General features: G+C 52.8%; 1 protein-coding gene across 3 annotated transcripts in view; it reads right to left on the bottom strand.

Moving 5' to 3' along the window:
- Positions 1–22,899, bottom strand: part of Ogdhl (oxoglutarate dehydrogenase L) — a 25,862-nt gene extending 2,963 nt beyond the window's left edge. Inside the window, exons 1-21 of one of the 3 annotated variants that reach the window (XM_055612437.1) lie at positions 22,471–22,899; positions 20,648–20,716; positions 19,121–19,325; positions 17,406–17,576; positions 13,912–14,014; positions 13,431–13,546; positions 13,130–13,284; positions 12,162–12,308; positions 10,459–10,549; positions 8,154–8,333; positions 7,862–7,990; positions 6,210–6,389; positions 5,530–5,682; positions 4,841–4,943; positions 4,300–4,428; positions 3,305–3,455; positions 2,061–2,188; positions 1,126–1,304; positions 839–910; positions 633–758; positions 458–530 (exon numbers count right to left, since the gene is read on the bottom strand). In XM_055612437.1, coding sequence (XP_055468412.1) covers positions 458–530; positions 633–758; positions 839–910; positions 1,126–1,304; positions 2,061–2,188; positions 3,305–3,455; positions 4,300–4,428; positions 4,841–4,943; positions 5,530–5,682; positions 6,210–6,389; positions 7,862–7,990; positions 8,154–8,333; positions 10,459–10,549; positions 12,162–12,308; positions 13,130–13,284; positions 13,431–13,546; positions 13,912–14,014; positions 17,406–17,576; positions 19,121–19,324 — 2,590 coding nt within the window. In that variant the 5' untranslated portion in view covers position 19,325; positions 20,648–20,716; positions 22,471–22,899. The other 2 variants (XM_055612438.1, XM_055612439.1) reach the window with 2 other exon arrangements.
- Between the last annotated feature and the right edge of the window lie 1,043 nt (positions 22,900–23,942).

Raw genomic sequence — 23,942 nt, 5'->3', positions numbered from 1 at the left:
GATAGATAGATAGATAGATAGATAGATAGATAGATAGATAGATAGATAGATAGATGATGGATAGATAGATAGATAGACAGATAGAAGATAGATAGATAGATAGATAGATAGATAGATAGATAGATAGATAGATAGGCAGAGATAGCAACCCTTAGAACTCAGCAAGTCAGACACTGCTCTATGATTGTCTTGTCTCTTTGCAGCCCTCACTGTTAGTTAAGAGCCTGTCAATTCCTTGGACCCCTGGAGCTTATTCCAAGTGATCTGACCTAGCCAAGGTGCCAATCTCCCAACACTGTGGCAGGTAAAAACCAGGATAGGAGCTGCTAAAGGGCCAATGAAGACAGAGCTGGGAAGACAAGGAAGCTCCAGGGATAGAAACCACACATCATCCACTAGACCTCACAGGTCACCACCCCTATAAAAGAGGCCCAACAGACCCAGATCTGGCACATACCGGACACCATCTGGTCAAAGCTGGACCTGGCATCCGGGTGCCTCAGCAGGGACTTGGGTGTGAAGACAATGAGCTGGAAGGTAAAAAGCCAGCTGCCAGTAGCCCCTACCGATCTATGTCTCCCCAACCTCCAACCCTTGCACTGCCGTGTGCTAAGAGGCTCGGGGCAGCTCACTGGCTTGCGGAAGGGCAGCAGGATCTGTCGGCGCAGCACGTGGAAGTAGCTGGCTGGTGTGGAGCAGTTCACCACAATCCAGTTGCAGTCATAGAGCTGGCTCACCTCGAAGTCTTCAGTGAACACCTGCAGTGGACACTGGGGGCTAGGAGTGGCACTCTACACCCAGGCTCCAGGCCCCGCCTGGGACATCAGGAAGCACTCACTGGGTACGCATCTGAGTCGTCATTGCTCATCTGCAGGAATCTTTCTGGCCTTGCTGAGGAGTGCTCCGGACCCTGAAAACACATATGTGGCCCAGACTGAGCCTGCAGAGGCCTCAGGCTTGGGCTGCCTAGATGGCTTCAAGGGGCAGGTTAACCCTGTCTATGCATGTTCCCGGCTTGTCCACAAATCTAGCTCACAAGTTCCAGGGGCCTAGAGAGCTCTTCAAGGGGTCAAGGGGCGGCCCCACCCCTCGTAGGCTAGGCCTGCAAGGGCCTCCAGCCCTCACCATGCCCTCCATGCCATGGGGCAGCAGGAGAACGATGCCATTGTGCCGCACCCACTTGGCCTGGCCGGTGCTGATAAACTGGTCAATGATGCACTGGGCTGTGTTGTGGAAGTCACCAAACTGAGCTTCCCAGAGGACCAGGGCGTTGGGGCTGGCCATGGCGTAGCCCAGCTCAAAGCCTAGGCAAAGGACACCAAGACAGAGCTCAGTGCAATGTCACCAGGGAGCAGTGGTTCCTGTTAAACCCAGCCTTTCCTCGCTATGCTACCAGTCCCAACCTGGCCTTCCCAACAGGCCAGAAGAGCCAGAGGTGCACTGGGCCACAGAGGCCCAGATATGTCTTCCTGAGTGTGGAAACATGCTTCTCGTTCACTGTACGTTGCCATGTTCAGCCTGATGTGGTCCAGGAAGCTATCCCAAAGACAACCTGTGGACACTACATAGACCATCAACCGGAAAGACCCCTGAAAATTTGTGCAAAGCTCCTGAGAAAGGGTGGACACAAGCCCAGAGGCAACTCCCCGTATGTGGGCCTGACCCAGGAAGAGGAATTAAAGGAAGTACGCTGGCTTCAGGTAAGCATGTCCCTGTGGAGTCACAGAACCTCAACACAGGGTTCCTGGGGTACAGCCAGGCTTCGTGCCAGGTGGTCAGTGGCTACATACTGCTATAGACTCCACTAGACTCTCTGTCCGGACTGTCTGAGGCTGGGCTCCAGGGGAAAGAGTTTAGGTGTCACAAAGCAAAGCAAACAGCCCTTCCCTGAGATGCCTGTTGGACCATGAGGGACACGACCTCATCTTCCAATGTCTCTAGAAAGAAATGGTCCCACCACAGTTCCTCAGGGCCATCCTGGTATCTCTGTCCTCTTTCCCGATCTCTGAGGTTCCCTGTCCTCCCAGACCCTGAGGCACCCCAGTGAGCACCCCACCCACCTAGAACCCCATACTCCGAGAGGGAGCTATTACACACGGTGTAGGGGGCCTGGTTAGGCCACAGGTGATTCATTGGGACACATGTCCTCCGGTCAACTTCCTGGTCGTGAAGAACATGGTGTCGGTGGCTGGGGAGAGAGAAATCAGGATAGGGACAAGAGCAGGTAGATTGTCACCTACTCCAGACAGGGGCAGCAGCAGATAGGCAGGTCTTGTTACTGTCCCAGAAAAACCTGTAAGGACCTAAGGAATGGTCACATCAAGAAGGCTGCCACAGCAACATGAGGTGCACTGGGCCACAGAGGCCCAGATATGTCTTCCTGAGTGTGGAAACATGCTTCTCGTTCACTGTACGTTGCCATGTTCAGCCTGATGTGGTCCAGGAAGCTATCCCAAAGACAACCTGTGGACACTACATAGACCATCAACCGGAAAGACCCCTGAAAATTTGTGCAAAGCTCCTGAGAAAGGGTGGACACAAGCCCAGAGGCAACCTGCACAGCTTCCTGCCTGCCAGCTGCCCAGAATAATGAGGGTGCCGGACCTAGATCTGCAAGTTAGAGCACCTCCTGTCTCAGCTTCTCAACCACAGAGGGAACCAGTGAGACCCACCTTGCCAGCATCCCAGAAGCAAGGTAGTGCTTGAGACCCCAGCAGGCCACACCCTCAAGGTACCACCTCCTACCTATCCTACCATCTCTTCAACCACCACACCTGCCCTGTCCATGCCCAGAGGCGCTAGGAAGCACTGTGAAGACCCCGTTATAGAATAGTAAGGGGCCACCCAGGTGAGGCCCAAGCCCAGCAGCCGCTGGCTGCCTGGATCCCAAGCCGAAAAAAGGCTGGCAGAAATGAGCTTGGGGAATAGAAAAATGGCCTGTGGTCCTGGAAGCCAATGAGCATGATACTGAGTAAAGACTCTGAAGTTTTAGGGCACCAACCTAAAAGAAATATGAGTCCTCACTCAAGAAGCGAGGCAGGAAGCGCGGGCTGACGGTGGTCACCAAATTAGAAATAAAGGCTCCTGAGGGCCACAAATGACCACCAGCTTGGGCCAACCAGAAAGGGACCCAGTAGCCATCTAAAAACCTGGCCAGGGCTGTGGATGTAGCCAGATGACTCTCCTCCCAGGGGTTCCCAGAAGAGGCAGAGCCAGGTCTACTTCAAATCTCTGGCGCTAACCCTGGGGTGTTTGTGTTTTGCTGAGGTCCAGGGGAGCAGGGCCCAGGCTGCCTCAGCCTCACCTGAATGTACCCCTCTCCACATCTTGGCCGCTGAGCCGCACATGGATGCCCTCCTTCAGCAGGGAACCAAAAGCCATGTACTCTGCCAACGCCCAGTCCACTGTGCGCTTCTTGGTCATGTCTGCGCGGCCACGCAGGATTCGAGAGAGGCCTGTCAGAAGGGGACCCAGGAGAATGGTTCAGCCACAGGCATGGACCTTGGGGTGAGTGCTCAGTGAGAAAGCAGTCCCTGCTGAGTCTCCTCCCCTCCCCTGCTGCCAGACCATGGCTGATCTAGGCTTCCTCTCCAAAGGAGGAAGCAGTAACAATCTCCTGGAGGATGGTTCCTGCTCTCCAGCAGAGGAGACTGAGGCTAAAGCATGCCTCAGCAAGACCCCTGCAATGCGCGCAGACTGCAGCACTAAGTCTGGATGCCAGCAGTGGGAGCCTCACACAACTGTGAGAGAACTGCCCACAGAAGCTATCCAGAGGAGACACAAACTTGACACTCTAGCCACGAGGTTCCAAGCTTCTCAAACAGAAACTCGTGGCCACAGCTAAGGGGCTACAGTCAGCGACCACCTACTAGCCGGGCTCAAAAGACATACCTCTGGCATAAGCCTGGGCTAGTGGCACAGCCATGTTCTCGTTGCCAGCAGAATTCTAACTACATTCCGGGTTCTCCCCTACACCCTCACACAGGCCCCTGCTTCCCTGTTTTCCTACATGGCCCAGGGTTACCCTAGGAACTGCAGATTCAAGGTACCAATTTAGGACCTCACCCTGGCACCCAGCTGGGATGTGGTGTCCACAAATTCCTAACTCTCCACATCCTGGCGGAGAAGCTGGTAAGATGGGAAGGGCCCACAGGAAGCTTTGAGAGCCGAACCAGGACACCAAGAGCTGGCTACATAGGAGCGTGCCACAAGCCCTGTCTCCCTTGGGATCCCAAATCTCCCCGCAGGACAGTGTCAGCTCTGAGAGTGACCGTGTGGGAGCTTAAACAGCAGCCTTACCTGTGTGGATCTTAAAGTCCTCCAGGGGCACAGAGCTGGCCACGTTGCCAATGTGGGTCAGCATGTCCTCGGGGATGCCCGTGGTTGGGCACGTCATGCTCTTGGGCTCGCCATCCACGTTGAAGAAGCCTGAGGGGACAGACTCCATTGTTCATACCCTCGTGGTGATGGGACTCCAACAGCCCCGATCAGTTTTGGGTCCAGGGATAGAAAGGCTGGCTTACCCCCAGAGGCATCAACGTACACCCTTGGGGCCCGCCACAGATGAAGAGCCACAGCCGTAGCTCCTACACCTGGCCCAGCACTCCCCTGGACGCTGGGGTCATAGCTGACACAGCCTGGCAAGGCACAGGAGGCCACACCGCTCTAATGCCACCTCCTCCACACTTGCCTGCCTCTACCTGCAGGAGCAGCTCACACCTGCATGTCAGGGACAAGCCTCCGCTTCTAAGTCTTCGGTGGCTGCTCTCCAGAGCCACCGCAGTCCTGTTCCTCCACAGATGCTCACAACGGATGGCTGAGGTGTGCATGCCTCACTCACCAGGCCAGGGGGAATCCAGCCAGTGTTTTATGTGCAGGATCTTTTTATCCTTGGACCTGCCATACGCCTCCTCACAGATTCGGTCATATTTGGCAATTTCTTCCTAGAGTTGAGAGGAAGGTGTGGACAGACAGACAGATCGGGCATCCGAGTGGGTCAGTCAGCCCAGACCTAAAGCCCCAGTCTCCATCACGGAGTTGTAGAACTCTCTATTCCTTGGTTCATAGGTCAGATGCATGTCAGAGGCCTCGACCTCAGAGTTCAGAGCGGCCCTGGGGAGATACTCCAAAGCCTGATGAGGCTGGCATGTGCCCCAGGAGAGCCAGGGAGACAGAGGAGAGACTCAGACCTTGTTCTCAGAGGCTTTAACATGTCCACAGACAATTTCAGGCATGATCCCAACGTAAGCATAACCTCTTAGGGGACCCTTGCAGGACATCCCTACAGAAAGACCTTTTTCCTGTCTGAAACTGGCCTTCTCTCATTTCACAGCGCACACCTAGCTATAACCATGCCCTTAATCCTGTGCCCTGTTAAAACCTGGGACTTTTGGAGACGAGGAACATCAGCTACTACTTTAAATCTTCAACGTCTAGCACCAGGCTGATGTCACCTGCAGCCATCCCACGTTCCCACTCTGAGGACACTGAGGACATGTGTTCCAGTGCCCAGAAGTCCTGCCTGCTTACCTCAAACTCCTGCAGCGTGACCGTGCCCTCAGCGATGAGCTTGTCCGCATACTTCTTCAGCACGGGCACCTGCTTGTGGATCTGCTTGTACATGAGCGGCTGTGTGAACATGGGCTCATCCATCTCATTGTGGCCACGCCGGCGGTAACAGACCTGTCCGGGCGGCCAGGGGGTTCAGTCCCTACTACAGGCACATGCAGGCAGGCCCCAACCTGAAGCATCCCGAAGGACCCGTTCTCACCTGTCTCTGAATGAATGCTCTGTGCCCCAGCCTTTGCACAGGTGGCTGGTTCTTGGTTGACACTAGCTCTCAGTCTAAAAGCACTTCTAGCCCTTAGTGCTGAAGCTCTAACCAGCTTGGCACACCAGCATTGCTCTGGCCCCAGCACCCTCAAATACACCAAGCTTGATCAGCAGAGCAGAAAGAGCTCCCATCCTGTCTCTAGCCCCCACATTTCCAAATCACCTGGTTTGTTTGGTTCCAGCAAGGCGGGGCTAACTAAGCCTGCTCTAGCTCTAGAACCAGCACCCTCAAACACACCCCACTTTCTCAGCAAGGCAGGAACTGACTACTCACCCTACCCTTGCTCCAGCACCCCCAAATGCCATCATAGCCGGCAAAGCAGGAATAAGCCACCTACCCCAGCCCTGCCCTGGCCTCAGTCAGGACCCAGACCTACCAGGTCTACAACAACGTCTTTGTTGAAGGTGTTCCTCCACTCGGCTGCCACACTGCACACATACATCACGGCCTCCGGGTCGTCTGCGTTCACGTGGAAGATGGGGGCATTGACCACCCGCGCCACGTCAGTGGGGTAAGGTGAGGAGCGGGCCATTCGGGGGTCTGTGGTAAAGCCAATCTGCAAGAGCAGGAGGAGCCAGATGTGCCCCTGATGTGCGTCCTTTTTTGAGACAGGGTTTCACTAGGTCCGGGCTCCAGTAATCCTACTATCTTAGCCTCTAGAGTAGTTGGAACTACTAGCATAAACCACTGTGCCCAGATTCCTGCCTACTTTGGGCTAGACAGATGATGACAGATAGGTCAAGGAGTGGGGGAGGGGGCTCTGCCAGGGTGCCTAGGACATACAGGAGACATGAAGGGGTGTGTGACAGCAGCTGGCTTTGGGGCAGCTCTGGCAGCAGCAGGGAGGCTACGCTGTGCTTCTACCAGTCCCTTTGCTGTGCGGGTACATAGGCCTGGGCATTCGATCCACCAGAGTGACTGTGGAGCTCCAGGCAAGATGTTTCAGTTCCCAACTGCAGAGTCTTCATCTATAAGGAAGTCTTATTAAAGTCCTGCCTCGGAGCAAAACTCAAGAAAGATTAAATGCCGCCGCAAATGAGGCAGAGAACACGGGGTTTCTAACTGGTATTAACCTCAGCTGCCTGGAAGGAGAAGAACATGACTGCCAACCCAGACCAATGTGCTCAGGGGAGCTCAAGGTGACCTACAAGCCCTGTGCTGTGCCCCTTCCATCCTGGCCACATCCTCTATGCTGCTAAATACGGGTATCTCCAAGTGCCTGTGGGAATATTTCTCAGGACCCCCCCCCCCGGCTCAGATACAGAATTCTACAGTATATGCATATAAGCTATCTGTCACTATACCTTGAGTTACCTAGTATAATGTAAATAGTCACTATACTATAGAGAACAAGGGGGAAAAGCCCATCCATGTTTTGTACAGGATTAGTGGCTTTTTTTTTTTTCTGATTACTTTTGTGTGTATGATTTAGCACAAGGCCTGCGTGTGCTAGACAAGCCTTCTCCTTGGATTTTCTGAGACAGAGCTCACTATATAGTTCAAACTGTCCATGTATTCTTGAAGCCCAGTGCTGGAACGGCGGGCAGGCAGGACCACACATGGTCTGAAATATTTCGGACATAGTCAACTGAGCCTGTGGATGTAAAACCCCCAGGTGCAGCGGTTATAAAACTGTTATAAGCTGGGTGCAGTGGGGCACACCTGAGGCAAGTGAGTCTCTGAGTTCGAGGCCAGCCTGGTCTACAAAGTGAGTCCAAGACAGCCGAGACTACAGAGAAACCCTGTCCTGAAAAAAACAAAACCATCTATAAATGTATGTGTGTATACTACATACATGTACGTGTTATGTCTCTATCAATTTCTCAGATAGGACACGGGGCTGGGGCGTAGGGTCGGGTTCCCGGCCTGGGGTTCCACGCTGGGCTAGGGATCGGTTCTCTACCTGAAGTTATGTGTGTTGGTAAGTTGCAGGACAGTGGGATGAACATCAGGGCTGCCTCACCTTTCCCACCAACCCACAGGCTGGACTTCAATGAATGCAACCTGGCATGGAGCCCACACCCTTACCTGGTTGTTGACCACAACATGCACTGTGCCGTTGGTGGTATAGGAAGGCAGGTCACTCAGATGGAAGGTCTCATAGACAACACCCTGGCCAGCGAAGGCGGCATCTCCATGGACCAGGATGGACATGACCTAAATGGCAGGGGATAAGCCAGCAGGATCCTGTACCCAGCCTATGAAGCCCACCCTACTTCCTCTTCCATCCAGGATCCATGCCCTCAGTGTCTAGTCTCTCAGAGCCCTACTCCCAAAGGCTAACCTTCAGGTGCCACCCTATGGACCCAGACAAGCTCACCTTCCTGCCCTGAGCATCGCCACGGTAGAACTGCTCTGCCTTTGTCTTCCCCTGTACCACAGGGTCCACAGCTTCCAGATGGGAAGGGTTGGCTACCAGCGACAGCGTGATGTTCCTGTTGGTGACACGGTTGATCCTCTCGTGGTACATACCCAGATGGTATTTGACATCACCAGAGCCCTGAGGGTGAAGATGGGATATGATGAACCTGCCACCTCCCATGGGGGTAGACAGGCAGGCCACAATCGCGCTGAGCCAACTTGCTAGGCTTCTTGGAGCGTACCAGAGCTCAATGGCTACCTTACTACTCACACCAATGAGTTCAGAGGCACAGAAGTGCTGGAGGGTATTTTAGGATCTGGGAGTAGAGAAAGCTTAGGTCCTAAACAACATATAACGTCCCAATGCAGTAAGACAGCTAAGCCGGGACCAATCTTCCATTAGCAAAGGGAAGAAAATCAAGACACCGTACCACGGGGGAAAACAAGCTGATCCATCAAATGCAGGGGAAGAGCTAATTGCTCTCAACACACAAAGTGGCTTTGGAAATTAGTAAAGTCAAGTCCCAAGAAAAGTGAACAAATGTTCAGGGGTGCACATCTGTAATCCCACACTCCGGGAGGCAGAGGCAGGGGGGTCTCTGTGAATTCCAGGCCAGCCTGGGCTACAAAGCGAGTCCAGGACAGCCGAGGCTACACAGAGAATGAACAAAAGCTATGAAGGGGACTTTACAGAACAAGAACCACTGAGAGTCAAAATACTCAGATCATTCATATCAAAAAATATGTTAAGAACAAACAATTTTGCACCTATCCTACTGGCAAAGGAAAAACAAGAGATGGTAACAGCTGTGGGAGGCGCGTGTGGGAGGGCCCAGGGGAGGCTCCGAGGTGTCCGCTCCAGCACTTCTCAGACACCTCCTAACAGCAACAGTCATGTGCTCACACGTGCTCGTGACAGCAGGCACAGCCCTGACACAGAACACGCAGCTGCGAGACGCCAACAAAGCAAGCTCATTCCGTGCTGGGACAGTGACAACTTGGCGAGTGAAACAGCCAAGTACCCACAGTGCCCCGAGCTGTTCTCATGGCTCCTGGACAAACACATGTGTCTGCAGAGAACACACCTCACCACAAATGCAGGCAAGCACACACGGACACACCGCAGGAAGGAAGTATCACAAAGAAAATCACTTCATTGCATCAAACTTTCTTTAAATAATGTTCAATTTCTTTTCCAATTTCTATTTTTCCTTCCAACAATATTTACATTTTTTTTAAAAAAAAGGTAGATTTAAACAGTGCCCCTCAGCCAAAAAGTTCAGTTTTGTTCTCCTGAAAGCTCTCTTCAGTTCCTCACAGCACTCTGGGGCATGTGTCTTTGTGACGATTCTATGGAGGAGCAAACAGTGTGAAGGCGGCCAAGTGACATGAACAAGATGCAGGAAGAGCCTGCTAAAAGGCAGCCATGTGGGCCCAGGGCCATGTGTCAGCTGCTCTGGGACCAGCTACTCTAACCAGCCTGTGCTGGGTGGTAAGGCCTTGGAGACAAAGGTCCTCCCCTCGTTCTTGAATGGAAAACAGATGCACACAAGACATGGATGAATACATAGGGTTACAGTGCATGAGCGCACACACACACATACCACACACACAAAGATATACACACAAACACATACACAGAGATATACACATACACACACCACACACACACACTCACACAAAACACACACCGGGGGGAGGGGCGTGTATGAAAAAGGCCAGAGAAGAGAAAAAGCAAAGGGACCAGATGAGGGAATGAAAGACAGAGCAAGAAATTCAGATCCAGCCTTGAACAAGGCAATGGAGAGAAGGAGGGCAGTAGGGCCAAGGGCTCGGCATAGCCAAGAGCCTCATCAGCATGCAAGCCACAGGGTGGGAACAAGAAAGCATGTCCTTGGCTGCTGGGCCAAGGGCACAGGAAGCCATCCATCCACCCATGCCTCTCTGGAGCCAACAAGCCAGTTGAGGCTGATCAAAGGACTGTGTGCCCAAAGTCTCAGCAACAGAATCTCAAGGCAGAAGCTTTTGGGAGGCCCCTGCCCTTCTCTGGGATGCAGTTTCTCTAGTTGGAAACTTATGGTGGGCCCGGATTATCCAATGCGGCACCTACTCCCCAAAGCTTCAGGAACCTTCCGTAAGCATCCCAGCCCGGGACTCTTTCCATGTCTGCCAACCTGGGGAGCTCAGGTCCCAAACTCTCCCAGCCTACCTCCCAAACCCCAGGCCCTCTCAGGGGCGCCCCAGGACCAGCGTGTGGCACCCACCTCATCTGCTGCTTCCAGCTTGGGATCAAACTGACAGAAGATCTGCTCCAGGTCCTTGCGGATCACGTTGGCCAGCACATTCAGCCTGCCCCTAAGATCAAAATGTCCTGGCCATCACCTGACGCCATGGTCACCCTCCTACATCGGTCCCTACCTGCCATAGGACCTATCAGAACCCTTCCTGCTGGCCTAATCATGTAAGGCCCAACCCTCCCATCCTGACTCAATACACCAGGGGCATGAGTAGTTCCAGTCAGCCAGCTTCCTTCAGGCAGACTCCCTGAACATTAGTGATTCAGAAAGCCTTCTGGGGAGGGGCAGGAAGCCACGTAGGATGTCCCCACTCATTCTCCCAGAAAAAAACAAAACAAAACAACAACAACAAAACTGACCCAAGCCATTATCCTGGCACGCTCCCCCTCCCCCCAACACACACACAGAACTTAATACACTCAGACTTTTCAGAGCTGCTCACGTGCCCCTCTGGCCAGCCAGCAGCAGCTTTGAGCAGGACAGGGCAGAGAGCACCCAGATCAGGGGAGAACACTGAAGAAACAATAGGCAACCACGGAGGGGATTCTTCAGCCCGGCCTGAAGTTCCCATCCAAGGCAGTTACTTCAGGGTGGACACCAGCCTCACAAGAATACAAAAGAGACTCAAAAAACTGTCCTCGGAGCCCACTAGCTCAGGGAAACAGTGACCCTAAGCCTGACTCCCAGCTCCACACAAGAAGGGAGAGCCTCCTCCTGGTCAGTTTCCTGCCCCCTGCCCCCCCACCTCCAACTCCAATACACACACACACACACACACACACACACACACACACACACACATCCAAAGAACATTCCTCAAGTGCTCTGGGCAAAGCCCTCCACAGCCCCAGTTTAACATTCACAGCGTGGAGGCCTGAACTGGCCCAGGAGGGCCCCTCTGATCAGAGTGCCCTCCAGGCAAATGCCCACCCAGCAGGTGTCTTAGCCACCTCCATCTCCCAGGTGCCCCCTTCCCCTGATCTTTAATAGCCTGAGGCATGAGGCCATGTGATCCATGCCACTGTGACTACTGGGACAGCTCTGCCTAACCTCCCACCAGACACGGAGCATTTCCGGACCCCTCAAAGGACCATGACAGATGAACCTCAGACTCCTGGCTGGCCGGCAGAGACAGAAACTGCCCACACCATGTGTCTAGAGTCTCTTAGGTACTACAGTCCTATGCTAGGCCAACCACATGCAGATTTCTAGATCACAGCAGAGCTTTCTCCCACAGCTTTGCTGGTGAACGAAACTCTGAAGACTTCATCAAGGGGGACACCGAGTCACCTGACAGCTGGGACAGACCCTCCACCCATCTCTACAGACTTATGTCCAAGGGATGACAACTCAGGGCCATCCACCCTCACAGCTCTAAGCACATGCCCTTGACAACGTTTATCCACAGGACTTTGAAGTAGGTGTCCCAACAGTCCGAGGTCCTGCCCATCCTGGAGAAAGCAGCAACATGACCAGAGCACCTGACTGGGCCCTGGCCACGTGAGGCTTTGGCCAAGCATCTGGCTCTTGCTGTAAAGAACAGCCCAGACCAGGGCCCTAACACGGTCCACTTTTTGCCTCAAGCCTTACCAATGCCCCTCACCCCGACTTCCACCTCCTCTCCTTCCTCAAAGCAAGCACGGGTGGCAAGGGGAGATCAGACACGCTACCTGTGTGGCATCCCCAGGATGACATTTTCAATCCCCATCTCACTGGATTTGTCGATAATGGTCTTGAGTGCAGGGATCATGACCTCACAGCCTTCCAGGCCAAACCGCTTCTCCGAAGACCACTTCCTGGCCAGGAAGTCTTCAAACCTGTTTGAGGAAAGGGAGAAGAGAAGGGAAGGGTTAGAAAGGGATGAATCTGGGATTCCTGGGGGCTTTTCACAAGCCATGGAAGCTGAATGCCCAGGACACAGGAAGCACAAAGTCACTTCCCCCCTGTACAGTCCAGGACCCGTCCTGGACGCCATGTCACACTTACCCAACAAAAAAGAAAGAAACACACACACACACACACACAAAGCAAGGCATCCTGGGAGTCCTCCCAAAGCCTTAGCTGGCACCCATTCCCTGATAACACTCTTTCTCCTTCACAGCAAACTTCCCCAAGAGACAATCCTTCAGGAGGATTGGCTGCCCCACCACCCTCCCACAAGCCCGAACACCTCTACCGTGAAAATGCCTAAGTTGAGCCCACACCCCGCTGCTCAGAAAGTCACTTAGCAGCCAGCAGCCAAGCCAGGTGCGCCTCCAGTCCCCTGTAGCTCTAAGGGCCCCTTTTGCCAAGGCATCAGTAGGTAGCATTCCTCTGCCCCTGCCAGGGTGCCATCGCATTCACCCATGGCAGGGACAGTTCAGGGACAGTATTCTGTCATTGCCATTCCCACAGCCACACTGTTACTTCTGCCCATGCTCCGTGTGACCCCCACTGCAGTCCCACCCGAGCCCACCCAGGAGGCTCTGGCCGGTCACATTAACATATGGTCCTGATGCTTTGCCTAAGGGCTTCTGCAGGCCCCCTGTGGTGGGAGCAAGTCGGCCTGACCTTCCTTGCTAGGCCCTGCTGGTTTGCCAGCCAGGGGTACCGCGCATGGCCCTCCAGCCAGGCAGGCTACCCATCAGGTGGTGCTGACCTCATGGAACGCACCAGCCTGGCCAGCAGGGTCCGCTTCTCCTCACTGGAAAACTTCATCACGCCAGGAGTCTCGAATTTCTGTCGGATCCACTGGCACTGCTCCACGTCGTTAATAAACATGAACTCCAGGCCGATGTGCTGGCAGTAGGTGCTCTGAGAGGGACAGGTGGAAAGTCTGTGAGGAGCCGGCCAGCGGGGTGGCAGTCCCCGAGCCTGAGACTGAAAAGAAAGCACCCTCCTTCCCTCCCCACATGGTCAAGAGCTGCAGAGCTGAGCCGGACACGCCTTCCCGGGCTCACCTCCAGGCGACGGATGATCTCTCGCAGGGAGAGTGTGCTCTCCGAGCCCCCGATGAAAGTAGTGGTGGGCAGCTGGAACTCCTTGTCCAGGTCAGCCTCCTGCAGGTCATAGAAGGCTGGAAGCAGAGGAAGAAGGAATGAGGTTGGGCTGGCAGATGGAGAATAGTATCCCAGCAGTCCCCGAGGCACCCACCCTGCAGGCCTATCTGGAGCCCGAACCTTGGTCAGTGAGAAGAGGAAGGGAGGACCCACCGTGAGAGTGGATTTGGACAAGTGGTGAGCCCTAGTGCAGGTGGGAACACATCCCTCTTGGGCTCACTGTACAGTAGTAGCTGGACCCACGCAGAAGGAGTCACACAGACCCAGAGGTACGCAGGGCTCAAGCTAGGCTCCAGGCCCCAAAAGCTCCTCACTGGGCCACAGGCACCAGCTGGCACAGCATGACATTGCTAGGGTGACAGGGAACACTCCCAACTCTTACCCAATTTATCAATGGTTGTGATCAAGTCTGAGGGCACAAAGGAGTCCAGGTCTGCATCCAGGATGCCCAAGGGGTCCAACTGGGCCACGTGGTGGCCTCGGATCTAGAAAGAGGGAAAATTATAAAGCTGGACAGATCTTTATTCCAAGGCTCAGAGCTCACCCCACTTCCAGCTATGGACTTCCAAGGCATCACACACCCTACTGGGCTGGCGCCTGTATATCCCCCAATGGCAGATGGATAGTTCAAAGATACAACACGAGGCTGGCAAAAATAAACAAAGACCTATACGTGAAGCTACATACTATACACTGTTAGTAAGTGTGGATTTCCAGAAACTTCCAAAGTGTCTGGCATAACCAGGAAAATATACACAAGAGCGAGGAAAATTTCCACCTGCTACTGTGAAACTGACTCCACAATCTCCCATACAAGCCCTGGTGCATGCACATAAACAACAGTAATTTAAAAAATTGTAATTAAAAGGTTGAGTAGAGGGTTTTAAAAATTAATACATATAGGCATTAGAAGAAATCATAAACTAAAAAGAAACCAGAAAGTATGAAAAATGATGGTACACAGATATGAGACAATATAGGAATTGTAAAAATTGGATTGAAAGAATAAGATGTCAAAGAATCAGGCTTTTAAGAATGTCTTATTTTGAGGATTTGACTTTGGAACTTTATAAATATTTTAACTATAAAACTAAATTAAGATTTAACACTGGTATAAGGTGTAACAAACAGTAATACATCCACAGCAGCACATCTATGCAGAGAAGAATGATTGTGTTTGACCAATGGAATATTCCCTAAGGACAAACAGGGAGAGATTCATAAACTCTCCTATTGCCAATCAGTAGCATCAGAGGGGAATTGTTATTCTAAGCCTGTTGCATGCGGGCTATGGAAACATCACATAAGCCATGGCACTGGCATCTCTGAGAACATCTATTGTTGGCATCTTTGAAAGGAGATGGTGGCATAAGATGGATGAGGTCAGACCCTTAGCCCTGCATTTGAAGTATACAGCTGAATCAGAATAAATCCATAATGCATGTTATCTTTCTAAAAAGCAAATACTTCCCAGCTCTGATCACTGCAACTGACGAGACTGATAAAAAAACATTCTCAGAACTCCCGGGAAGCCTAGATGGTTCTGGAAGGGGAGAATATACAAGACTATTCACGTTATTTCTCTGTTGCTATAATAAAACACTGACCAAAACCAACTTGGAGAGGAAAGGGCTATTTGGCTTACACATCCACCAAGAAGCCAGGAATTCAGGGCAAGAACCTGGAGGCAGGAACTGAAAAGGACCAGGGAGAAGACTCAATGCTTGCTGGCTTGCTCAGCTATCTTTCTTAGATAACTGAGACCCACTGCCCACTGTGCACTGTAGGCTGGGCCCTCTTATATCAATCAGCAATCAAGAAAATCCTCCACAGACATGGCCACACGCCATCCTGATCAGGGCAATTGCTCAGCTGAGGTTCTCTCTTCCCAGATGTGTCAAGTCGACAAGGGAAGCGAACTCTGACAAAGACTGAGTTGGAAACTGGCATGGTGGCACACGCCTTTAATCCCAGCACTTGGGAGTTAGAGGCAGGTGGATCTCTGTGAGTTTGAGGCCAGCTTAGTTTACAAAGGGAGTCCAGGACAGCCAAGGCTACACAGAGAGAAACCCTGTATTGAAAAACAAACAACAACAACAAGACTGACTTGGAGCATATTAGACCAGAGAGCAGAGGGGTCTAACCATTGCCAAGGCTGAGAATGAGGACACACAGTAAGCAGTGTGTAAGTGTACACAATTTGCAACAGCCCGGAATTCTTCTGATACGCTTAAGAGCGTTCATTCATATGAAACTATAAAAAGAAGAAAGCTGGGTATGGTGACGCAGGCTTGTAATCTTAGTAATCATAAGGTTGAGGCAGGAGGATCAAGAATTCAAAGCCAGCCTAGTCCACAGAGGGGGAGAGAGGGAGGGAAAAGGGGGGGAGGGGGAGAGAGATGGGGAAGAGGGGGGGAGAAAGAGAGAGAGAGAAGAGGAGGATGGTGACAGCCTTCACTGGTTACTTATGAAGGATGCACAGAACAACATCATATTTTTGAAAGTCAGTTAATAGGAAGAACGATAAAGATAAAATGCACACAGAAGCACTACGCTGGGATAAGGCCAGATAAAGGCCATCAAGCAGCATACCAGATGTTAACCTCAGTACAATATAGTTCTAGTTTGGCTTTCCTTGTTCCCTTCTTCCTTGTTGAGAGCCATCATGAGATCACTCTGCCTCTTTCTCCCAGTCAAGAAAACACAATGAACTGGAAGGTCCCTTCTTGGAAACACTTGGGACCAGCAGCATTTGGCATTTCACACTCTTCTTGATTTGGGGACATTTACAGACATAATAAGATCTGTTGCAGACAGGACTCAAGTCTAAATGTGAAGTTCGTTCGTTTCACCAGCACCTTCTATGCAGAGCTGAAACGTGCTTTTGTACCAATGTTCCTAGGATGTCTGTGTTCTGAATATGACCCATCACATGAGATTAGGTGTGGAGTTTTCCCCTTAGGACACAACACTGATCTTCAAAAAGTCTTAGATTTTGGAGTTGTTCAGGTTTTGGGTGGGGTTTTTGTTTGTTTGTTTATTTGGGTGCTCAACTGGTACAACAGTTACTGTACTGCCTGAAGCCCGCTGCCCACGGGTCCTCCGGCCAGGGAGAGGCCGCTGTCATCCTTGAGCACCAGGTGCCCAGGGAGCTCACTCCACACTCCCACACAGAGGGTGCCTAGTGGAAGACAGCACGTTGTTTCCATTTGATCATGCCATGGTATTCCCAGGCCCATGTAGCAGCTTGCCGCTCCCTCGCACCAAGTCTCTTCAAGGGCCCGGGACCCCTGGGGTTACCCTCTGTGTGGAACGTTTGTTTCCCTTGTGAAATGCCTTCTGCTACCAGTTCCCACAGAGCTCCTCAACGATTGTACCCATAACAGCGCCGACACCAGCACAGCCCTCCAATTAGTGCTGTTCAGAGAACATGGACCATCACCAAGACACACTGCCAAAGACCGGGCCCAGCCTAGGGACTCAGTGTGAGCGAGCCTAAGCCTCCAGAATGAGCAGCTGGCGGGGGAGCTGCGTCTGGTACTTCATTAATTCACGCCTTCTTCGGTAATGAAGCTCCTGCTGCAGGCAGCCCCCATTCTTGGAACGCCCAGACTAGAGACTGGCTATCGAGGATCAGAGCGCCCCATAGTCACTTAACGCTAAATGCGGCAGATCACCTACTAAGTGTTCCTCTAGGTCCATAGGGTGTCTCATGCAAGATGAACAAACAGCAGGAAGAAATAGACAGGCCAGCAAAACAACATACTCAAAAGCTCTCCACGGTATGTAACAAAGGCTGGTTCCCAGTGGAAGTGCCATTAGAGCTCAGACTCCCTGTCCACCCCCCCCCCCCCCCCGCTTCCTCCTCACTCTCACCTGGTAGGCACGGATCAGGGACTGCACTGCCAGGTGGTCCTCTACCAGCTTGCTGGTCTTGGTACAACTTGAGACGGACGGTCTGCTGTCTTGAATGACAGCTGGGGGCTGTAGCTGAGCGGGACCCAGAGAGGCCTCCTTCCTTGCTCTCTGGAAGAAGCTGTCCCAGGACTGAGTAGGGAAGAAAGAACCCAGCCAGGTCAGGATCGCCAGAGCATTCAGGGTTGGTGGGAACCATAGTGCTAAGGGACTTTTCCAGAGCCTCCATTCAGGGGGCCCTCTCTGCTAACCCAGGCCCTTTATACTGCCCAGCTCTCCTCAGGATGTGGGTTCAGTTATGACAGGCGTTTGCCCTGGCGAAACACCTGTAGCAGACATAGATCACAAGATCTATGCATAATTTTTTTTTTTGAGACGGTAATCCCATGACTGGTAACTTATCCACAAATGTCCTTATACAAGTGTGTCCAGATGCTCTCTTCAGGCTTATTCATAAAAACAGTGATGTCCAGACAACCTAATAGCCAGACAACTGGCTGACTAAATGAATGCGGAACCTGGAAAGCTCTGCAGTCCTCTGGGAAAGGGTATGTTATGTTAGGGTAGACACAGCGCGCTACCCACAAGTGCTGCGAGGGGGGCAGGGCTGGAGAGAGAGTGCGGACCTGCTGCCTCACGGAGACGCAAGATCAGGCATGCACACACCCAGATACTTCTGTCCCAGGACAGCAGAGTGACAGCGCCGTCCTGGGGTGAGGCTGCTGCCCGGGCTCCTGGGAGAAGCCTGTCTCCACTGTGTGAGGGGTCCAGGACTCAATGGCCTGGCCCCCATTCTCAGCACCACAGCAGTGGGGTGGGGGTGGGGAGACTGCTTCCCTCTGCTCACTTCCATGTGATACTGGTGGGGAAACTAGTTAACAATCCTCGTGGAAAGCAATTTAAGAAAACATATCAAAACTGTACCCACATGTATCTCAGACGTTGGAAAAGTCTTCCTACAGTCAGCTGTGCACACACACACACACACACACACACACACACACGTGTACTCTGCTGCACTGTTCACAGCAATGGAGAGAGTTGGTGGATCAGAAGTCTATTACTGGGGACAAGGTGACTTCCATGGGATAGAATACTACAGAGAAACAAACAGACAATGGGCCTCTTCATGTTCTGACATGAAAAGAGCTGAAAGAGGCAAGTGAAACAAAACAACAACAAAACAGGATTGTTACCTGTCACTCTGATGGAAACAGAGGAGAAATCCTTTTATGTTTGCAAAAGTTTACAGAAAGGAAAATCTCAGAAAGAGAAGAAACTGAAAATAAATCCTGTGCTGAGCTGAGAGGAACCTCTTGATTTTTCATACTTCCTGAGTCTGGATCATGTGACTGTTCACTTTTCTCCCATTTCACTTTTAGTTATCAAGGGGCATTAGTTTATCAGATGATACATCTATTGGCATTTATTTTCTTAATTTTATCCTAGGAGCCATCTGGAGAGAACTCTGTACAGCCAAGCAGGGCAGGTCTCTGGCATGTTGGGCAGGGCATCTTCATGGTCTGTCAGGTGGGACCACCTCCCACCAGAGTTTCATCAGCAAGAAAGCAAGATCTTGGCTGCTTCTCGGAAGTCCCTCCCTCCCCCTCCCTCCCCCTCCCCACCATCCACCCCAGAAGCTCCCCTCCCATAAAACGCAGAAGGCAGGCGCCGACCTTGTGAACACTCTGTGGGTTTTCCAACCAGGCAAAGTACATCTCCTCCACGTAACTGGAGCTGACTGTGCTTCTACTCCTTGGGATGGTAGTCGGTGGCCCAGAGGACCTGCTGCGCCCACTGAACGCTGGGATATCCTGTGTGCCTAGGAGCTTCGTGGCCTGTGGCCCCAACCTGAATGGCAGCAGCCTCAGCTGACTCATTCTGAACATGGATGACGAGGAAGAAGCATAAATCACAGTCAAGAGGAAGCTCAGGTATGTGCTCGTCCCACCAAACGGTGGCCCCAGACTAAGCCACCGTGAGACATAGATGACAAACTCCCGTTCCTTCTAGCTTCCTTTCCTACAGTAACCTTCTCCCCTGCTATCCCCCACACACAACCCTGCTTCAGAGGGTACCTAGCTCAGGCCCTGGAGCCCACACAGAGCTCACAGGACATGTGTGGGCAGTAACCCTCAAAAAGCAGAGGGGCACAGAGCCTACCACTCGGGAAATGGGGCAGGAAGCCTCCAGGCACTGGGTTGGCTGTACACGGTCAGAAAAAGCAGGAAGAGGGTACCGGGGAGCAAAGGCTCAGAAAGATGAGAGAGACAAGAGACACCATCTCTGGAGTCTCTCTCTAATCACTGGCCAGAAAGGACCCTGTGAGTGCAATACTAGGTCGGGGTAGCCTTCCTCCATGGCAAAGGCAAAAGGTCAGGAACACAGGCCTCAACAACAGCCCCACCTCACAGAAGTGAGGACTGAGGGTCCCCTGTGGTAGCAGCAGATGAAAGGCAGCCCGACAGCAGATCCCTGCTGCAGCTGCCTTCTCTGGCTCCCCAACACTGCCTGCAACTCACACTCTGGACAAACACCACCTGAGGCAGCTGTCAGCCCAGGGTACTTAGAGGCCAGAGGCCACCCAGGTCAAGGAAAGACAATACTGGGTTCCCTTCACTTGTCAAATTACCTGCCCTTTCCTGAGGAAGAGGCCTGAATGATGGGCAGGCTTTCAATGGAGAGACATCCTCTCCCTGCTCAATGGAGACGACCTCTCCCTGCTCAGACCCACTGAGGCCCCCGCTGCCCCAGGGTCCTGCCACCACATGTAAAGTGGGACCTCTGTTGTCCTGCCTCACCCCATGGCTTTGACCAGGAGGTCCTCTCCTGCCCTGCCCTGCCCTGCCCAGCCTCAGCCTGACACTGATCAGACCTTCCTACTAACACTGACTAATGTTCTCCTGCCTGAGTAGCTCAAGCTTCAAAGCAGAGTACAACCCTAGAGCCAGTCATGAGAGTCCAGAAGCCCATGAGCTCATTAACCCAGAACACGCATGTTCTAGGGTATAACTGGTTCCCAGGTCCTGGAACTGGCCCTGAGTCAGTACTCCTAGGTGTGTTTGGCCAACTGTCCACCAACTCCACCCCTCCATCCTACCCCTACCACCAGCTAAACCAAGTCAGGACTCCGCTGGCTGGAGTTCCACCAAAGGAGAGCTCTGGCTCTCCTGGACTGCCTCCCCTCACCCAGGCAGACTCACTTGAGCCGGAGCAACAGGTGAGTTCCTCAGTGAAGGAAGGGTGGTCTCCTGAGGTGACCTGCACCAAGTCTGAACAGAGGAAAATTAATAACTCAAAAATACATTCTACTGCAAGGACGCGGGGGGGGGGTGGAGGGGCTGGCAGAACTCCGATCCCCGGGTGACCCAGGATGCCCTCCCACACACTTCAATCCCTGAGCTAATGTAGCCAGGCCCACAGTGAGCCACCTGGGGCTGGGCCGCCTGGGACAGCAGCTTTCCAAAACACTGAGCGTCGGCCCTAGGGTCAGAGAGCTGGGGTCATATCATGAGAACCCAAATAACCATGGGGCTTCAGCATCCACATTCTGCACAGCGAGGGAAATGGATTGTACTAAAAGTAAGGCTACGCAGTCATGTGGTGGAGTCAAGGTGCCCAACGTCCTGAGAGGGGCAAAGAGGTGGGAGGCTGCCCTGGAGAGGGACCGGCTGTCTTTCCCAAGGTCTGACAGCCCACTATCTCCTTGGGGCAATGCCCCAGCTGCCAGCCTTACCCACACAGAGGGATGGGCCGGTTCAGGCCAGATAGGGACAATGCCTGGCTGTATCCAGCCTGGCCCACTGTAGGAACACTGTGTTTTACAAACACAGAACAGTCTGGGCAGCCAGACACTGCTATGGCCTTCACCCAACGCAGCAGGGGAGGCCAGCCATTCCTACCCCCATGCCAGCTGAGTTTGAGGACCCCAGAGCTTTGCTGGGCTCTAAATCTACAGCCAGGGCCCTAGTCAGCCCTGCTAAGTCCTGCCCATAGAGAGCAAGATGGCAACAAGGACCGCCCAAATGTGCCCTGTGGAACTTTCTGGTGGGCAGATCTTGGGGGCACCTTTCTGGAACAATGTCATCCGGTAGTCCCAACCCAACCCCAGAACCAGGACAGGCAACTCGCCACGAAGCCTCCCGCAGTGGTGCTCAGGAGATGGCTGCTCCATAATGGATCTCTCAGGAAAATCAATTAGTAGACGTCAGGGTAGGAAAGGCCCCCTCCCAAGACCTCAGGCAGCAGCAGCAGAGCCTGACTGGAGAAGGCAGAGCTCCAGAGAGCTAGGCAGGAGGGTGGGATCGGGGTCGGGTACAGTGTGTTTTCCTGGCGAGGAAAGGCCAAACTAAAGCCCAGAACTGGGAAAAGTACAAAGGTGGGGGAGGGGGGCTTTGAAGGCTAGTGGTAGCTATTTGGAGAAGAGCAACACAGACCGGTTTGGGCTTCTACCCTCTGGGGCTGTGGGTTTCAGAGCTGGGTCTTTGCAGAGCATAGCCCTTGGGGTCATTCAGGTAAGGCCTCTTAGGGCTTCCATGAGCAGACTGCTTGAGCAAGGAATCTGGCCAGCCTCAAGTTGGAGCCGAGACAGCGGTTAAAAACATGTATAGGGCCTGACCTGGGACTTGGAAGCTGCTTGCCCGTCCCGCCAGATGCTACCGTGTATCTCCTCAACCTCAGTGCTGCCCTGGGCAAGGCCCCTCTCCCCGGAAGGGTACCAGGCAGGCTCCTCTCCAGGCCACTGTGGCGGGTGGGAGGGGGTCTGCAGCCTTCGGGCCAGAAGCCCCACTGTCGGCAAGTCACTCCTTCCCACGAGATCTGCACTCGCCTGCTGAAACGCGCAAAGGACTGGGGGTTCTAAGGAGCGCCGCACAAAGTCAAGGGTGAGACCAAGGTCGCGTCCCCCCTGCCCCACCCCCTCCCCAGGAGCCCGGCTTGAAGGCAGCAGGCAGCGCTGCCCCCGGACCTAGGATCGAGGAGCAGAGGGGCAGGCTCGCAGGACCCGGGGTCGCGCCGCCGCGCTCACCGGCTGGCCGAGATTCCGGGCCACGCGGTCCGGGGGTGGGGGGCTGAAGGTCCGAGGACTGCGCCGAGTGGGGCGAGCAGCGAGCTGTACCAATTACCTAAGTCACGTGACACGGCCGCTGTGAGCGCGCACCCCCGGGATTCCGCGCGTCGTGACGTCTCGGTGGACGCCCCGCCCTGTCTGCGGCCTGCGCTGTCCGAGGTGCTGACCCCCCAGATCCCAGACTACATGTGGGACCCCAAAGAGCCAGGCTCCTCCAGATGGCAAGCAAGAGCCCAGGCCTACCCTGGCTGAGTGACTGGAGACACGGCTGGGCCCATGAACCCCAGTGTCCTCAACTGGAAACTAAGGAGAATGTACCAGAATAAAGCAGACGTGTATGTGTGTTTGCGGGGGAAGATGGTTCCTCTCAATAGCCTGTAAATAGGAATGCTATTAAAAGTTCTGCTGTCTTCAAGCTGTTTTGAAGAAAGAATGAAGGAGTTTGTAAAAACATTTATCACACTGCCCATTCACTTTCTGAGGGACTCTGGCCTGGTACTCCCTCGACTCAGAGCACCATTGCCACAAACTATTACATTTCCCTGCAATAGTGAAATGTAATAGCAAAAGTGCGTGCTTTCTCAAGCCAACAAAACCGTGTCACCTCTGCAGGATTTTTTTACTCCCACTGACCGTACAAGAGGGTTCTTAAGCCCCTGTACCTCAGTGTTGACGTTGTAGTCTTGCCAGAGTAGCAAATGTGATATTTTATTATTGCTTTAATCTTCACTTTTATTACTAGTGATTTGTTGTTTGTCAGTTGGCAGTTTTTCTGTTGTACGTCTGCCTGTTTGGGTTTTTTGGCTTTGCTTATGTTTTTTGTATTGGGTTCTGCTTCATTTGTAAGCAAGTAGTCCTAATACAGTATATACCCCATACCCTTTAACACACTGCACCCGTGGCTGGAAATGCAGCAGCAGTCCTTCACAGGGTTTCTGTAACAGCCCTGGCTGGCTTCTGCGCTTGCATCCCTGAATCCCAATCCAGCATAGCAGCCAGAGATTCCCACAAAGCTGTTTGAGACTCGATGGTCCTAAGCAAACTGTGGATAGTTGGACCCTGTGTTTTTGAGTGTCCAATCTGAAGGCTCCTACTTCACCTAAAACCATAATCAAATGAAATGTTTATGTTTTTTCTCTTACTCACCCGTCCTTGGTTATGGGGATTCTCTGCGTCCTTTGTGAGGAGAAGAAAGGAGATCATCCCTTTTTTCTTCCCTACAAGGTAATAAATACCTACAATCCCAGCACTGTGGAGACGTGGCAGGATAAGGCCAGCCTGAAATACACATTGAGAACTTGTCTCACAACAACACTCAGATTCTGTCCAGGAGGCCCTGGGCAGCTCTGAGTCTCAGGTTTGCATCTTTGAAGTCTTTCTCTGGCGACTTGGAGAAGACAAGGGGAGAAATGTAAGAATGAGCATTGTCT

Source organism: Psammomys obesus, unplaced genomic scaffold (assembly GCF_907164565.1).
Source record: "Psammomys obesus unplaced genomic scaffold, mPsaObe1.curated_primary_1811, whole genome shotgun sequence".
Classification (NCBI taxonomy): domain Eukaryota; kingdom Metazoa; phylum Chordata; class Mammalia; order Rodentia; family Muridae; genus Psammomys; species Psammomys obesus.
This window is presented reverse-complemented; position numbering and strand designations above follow the sequence as displayed.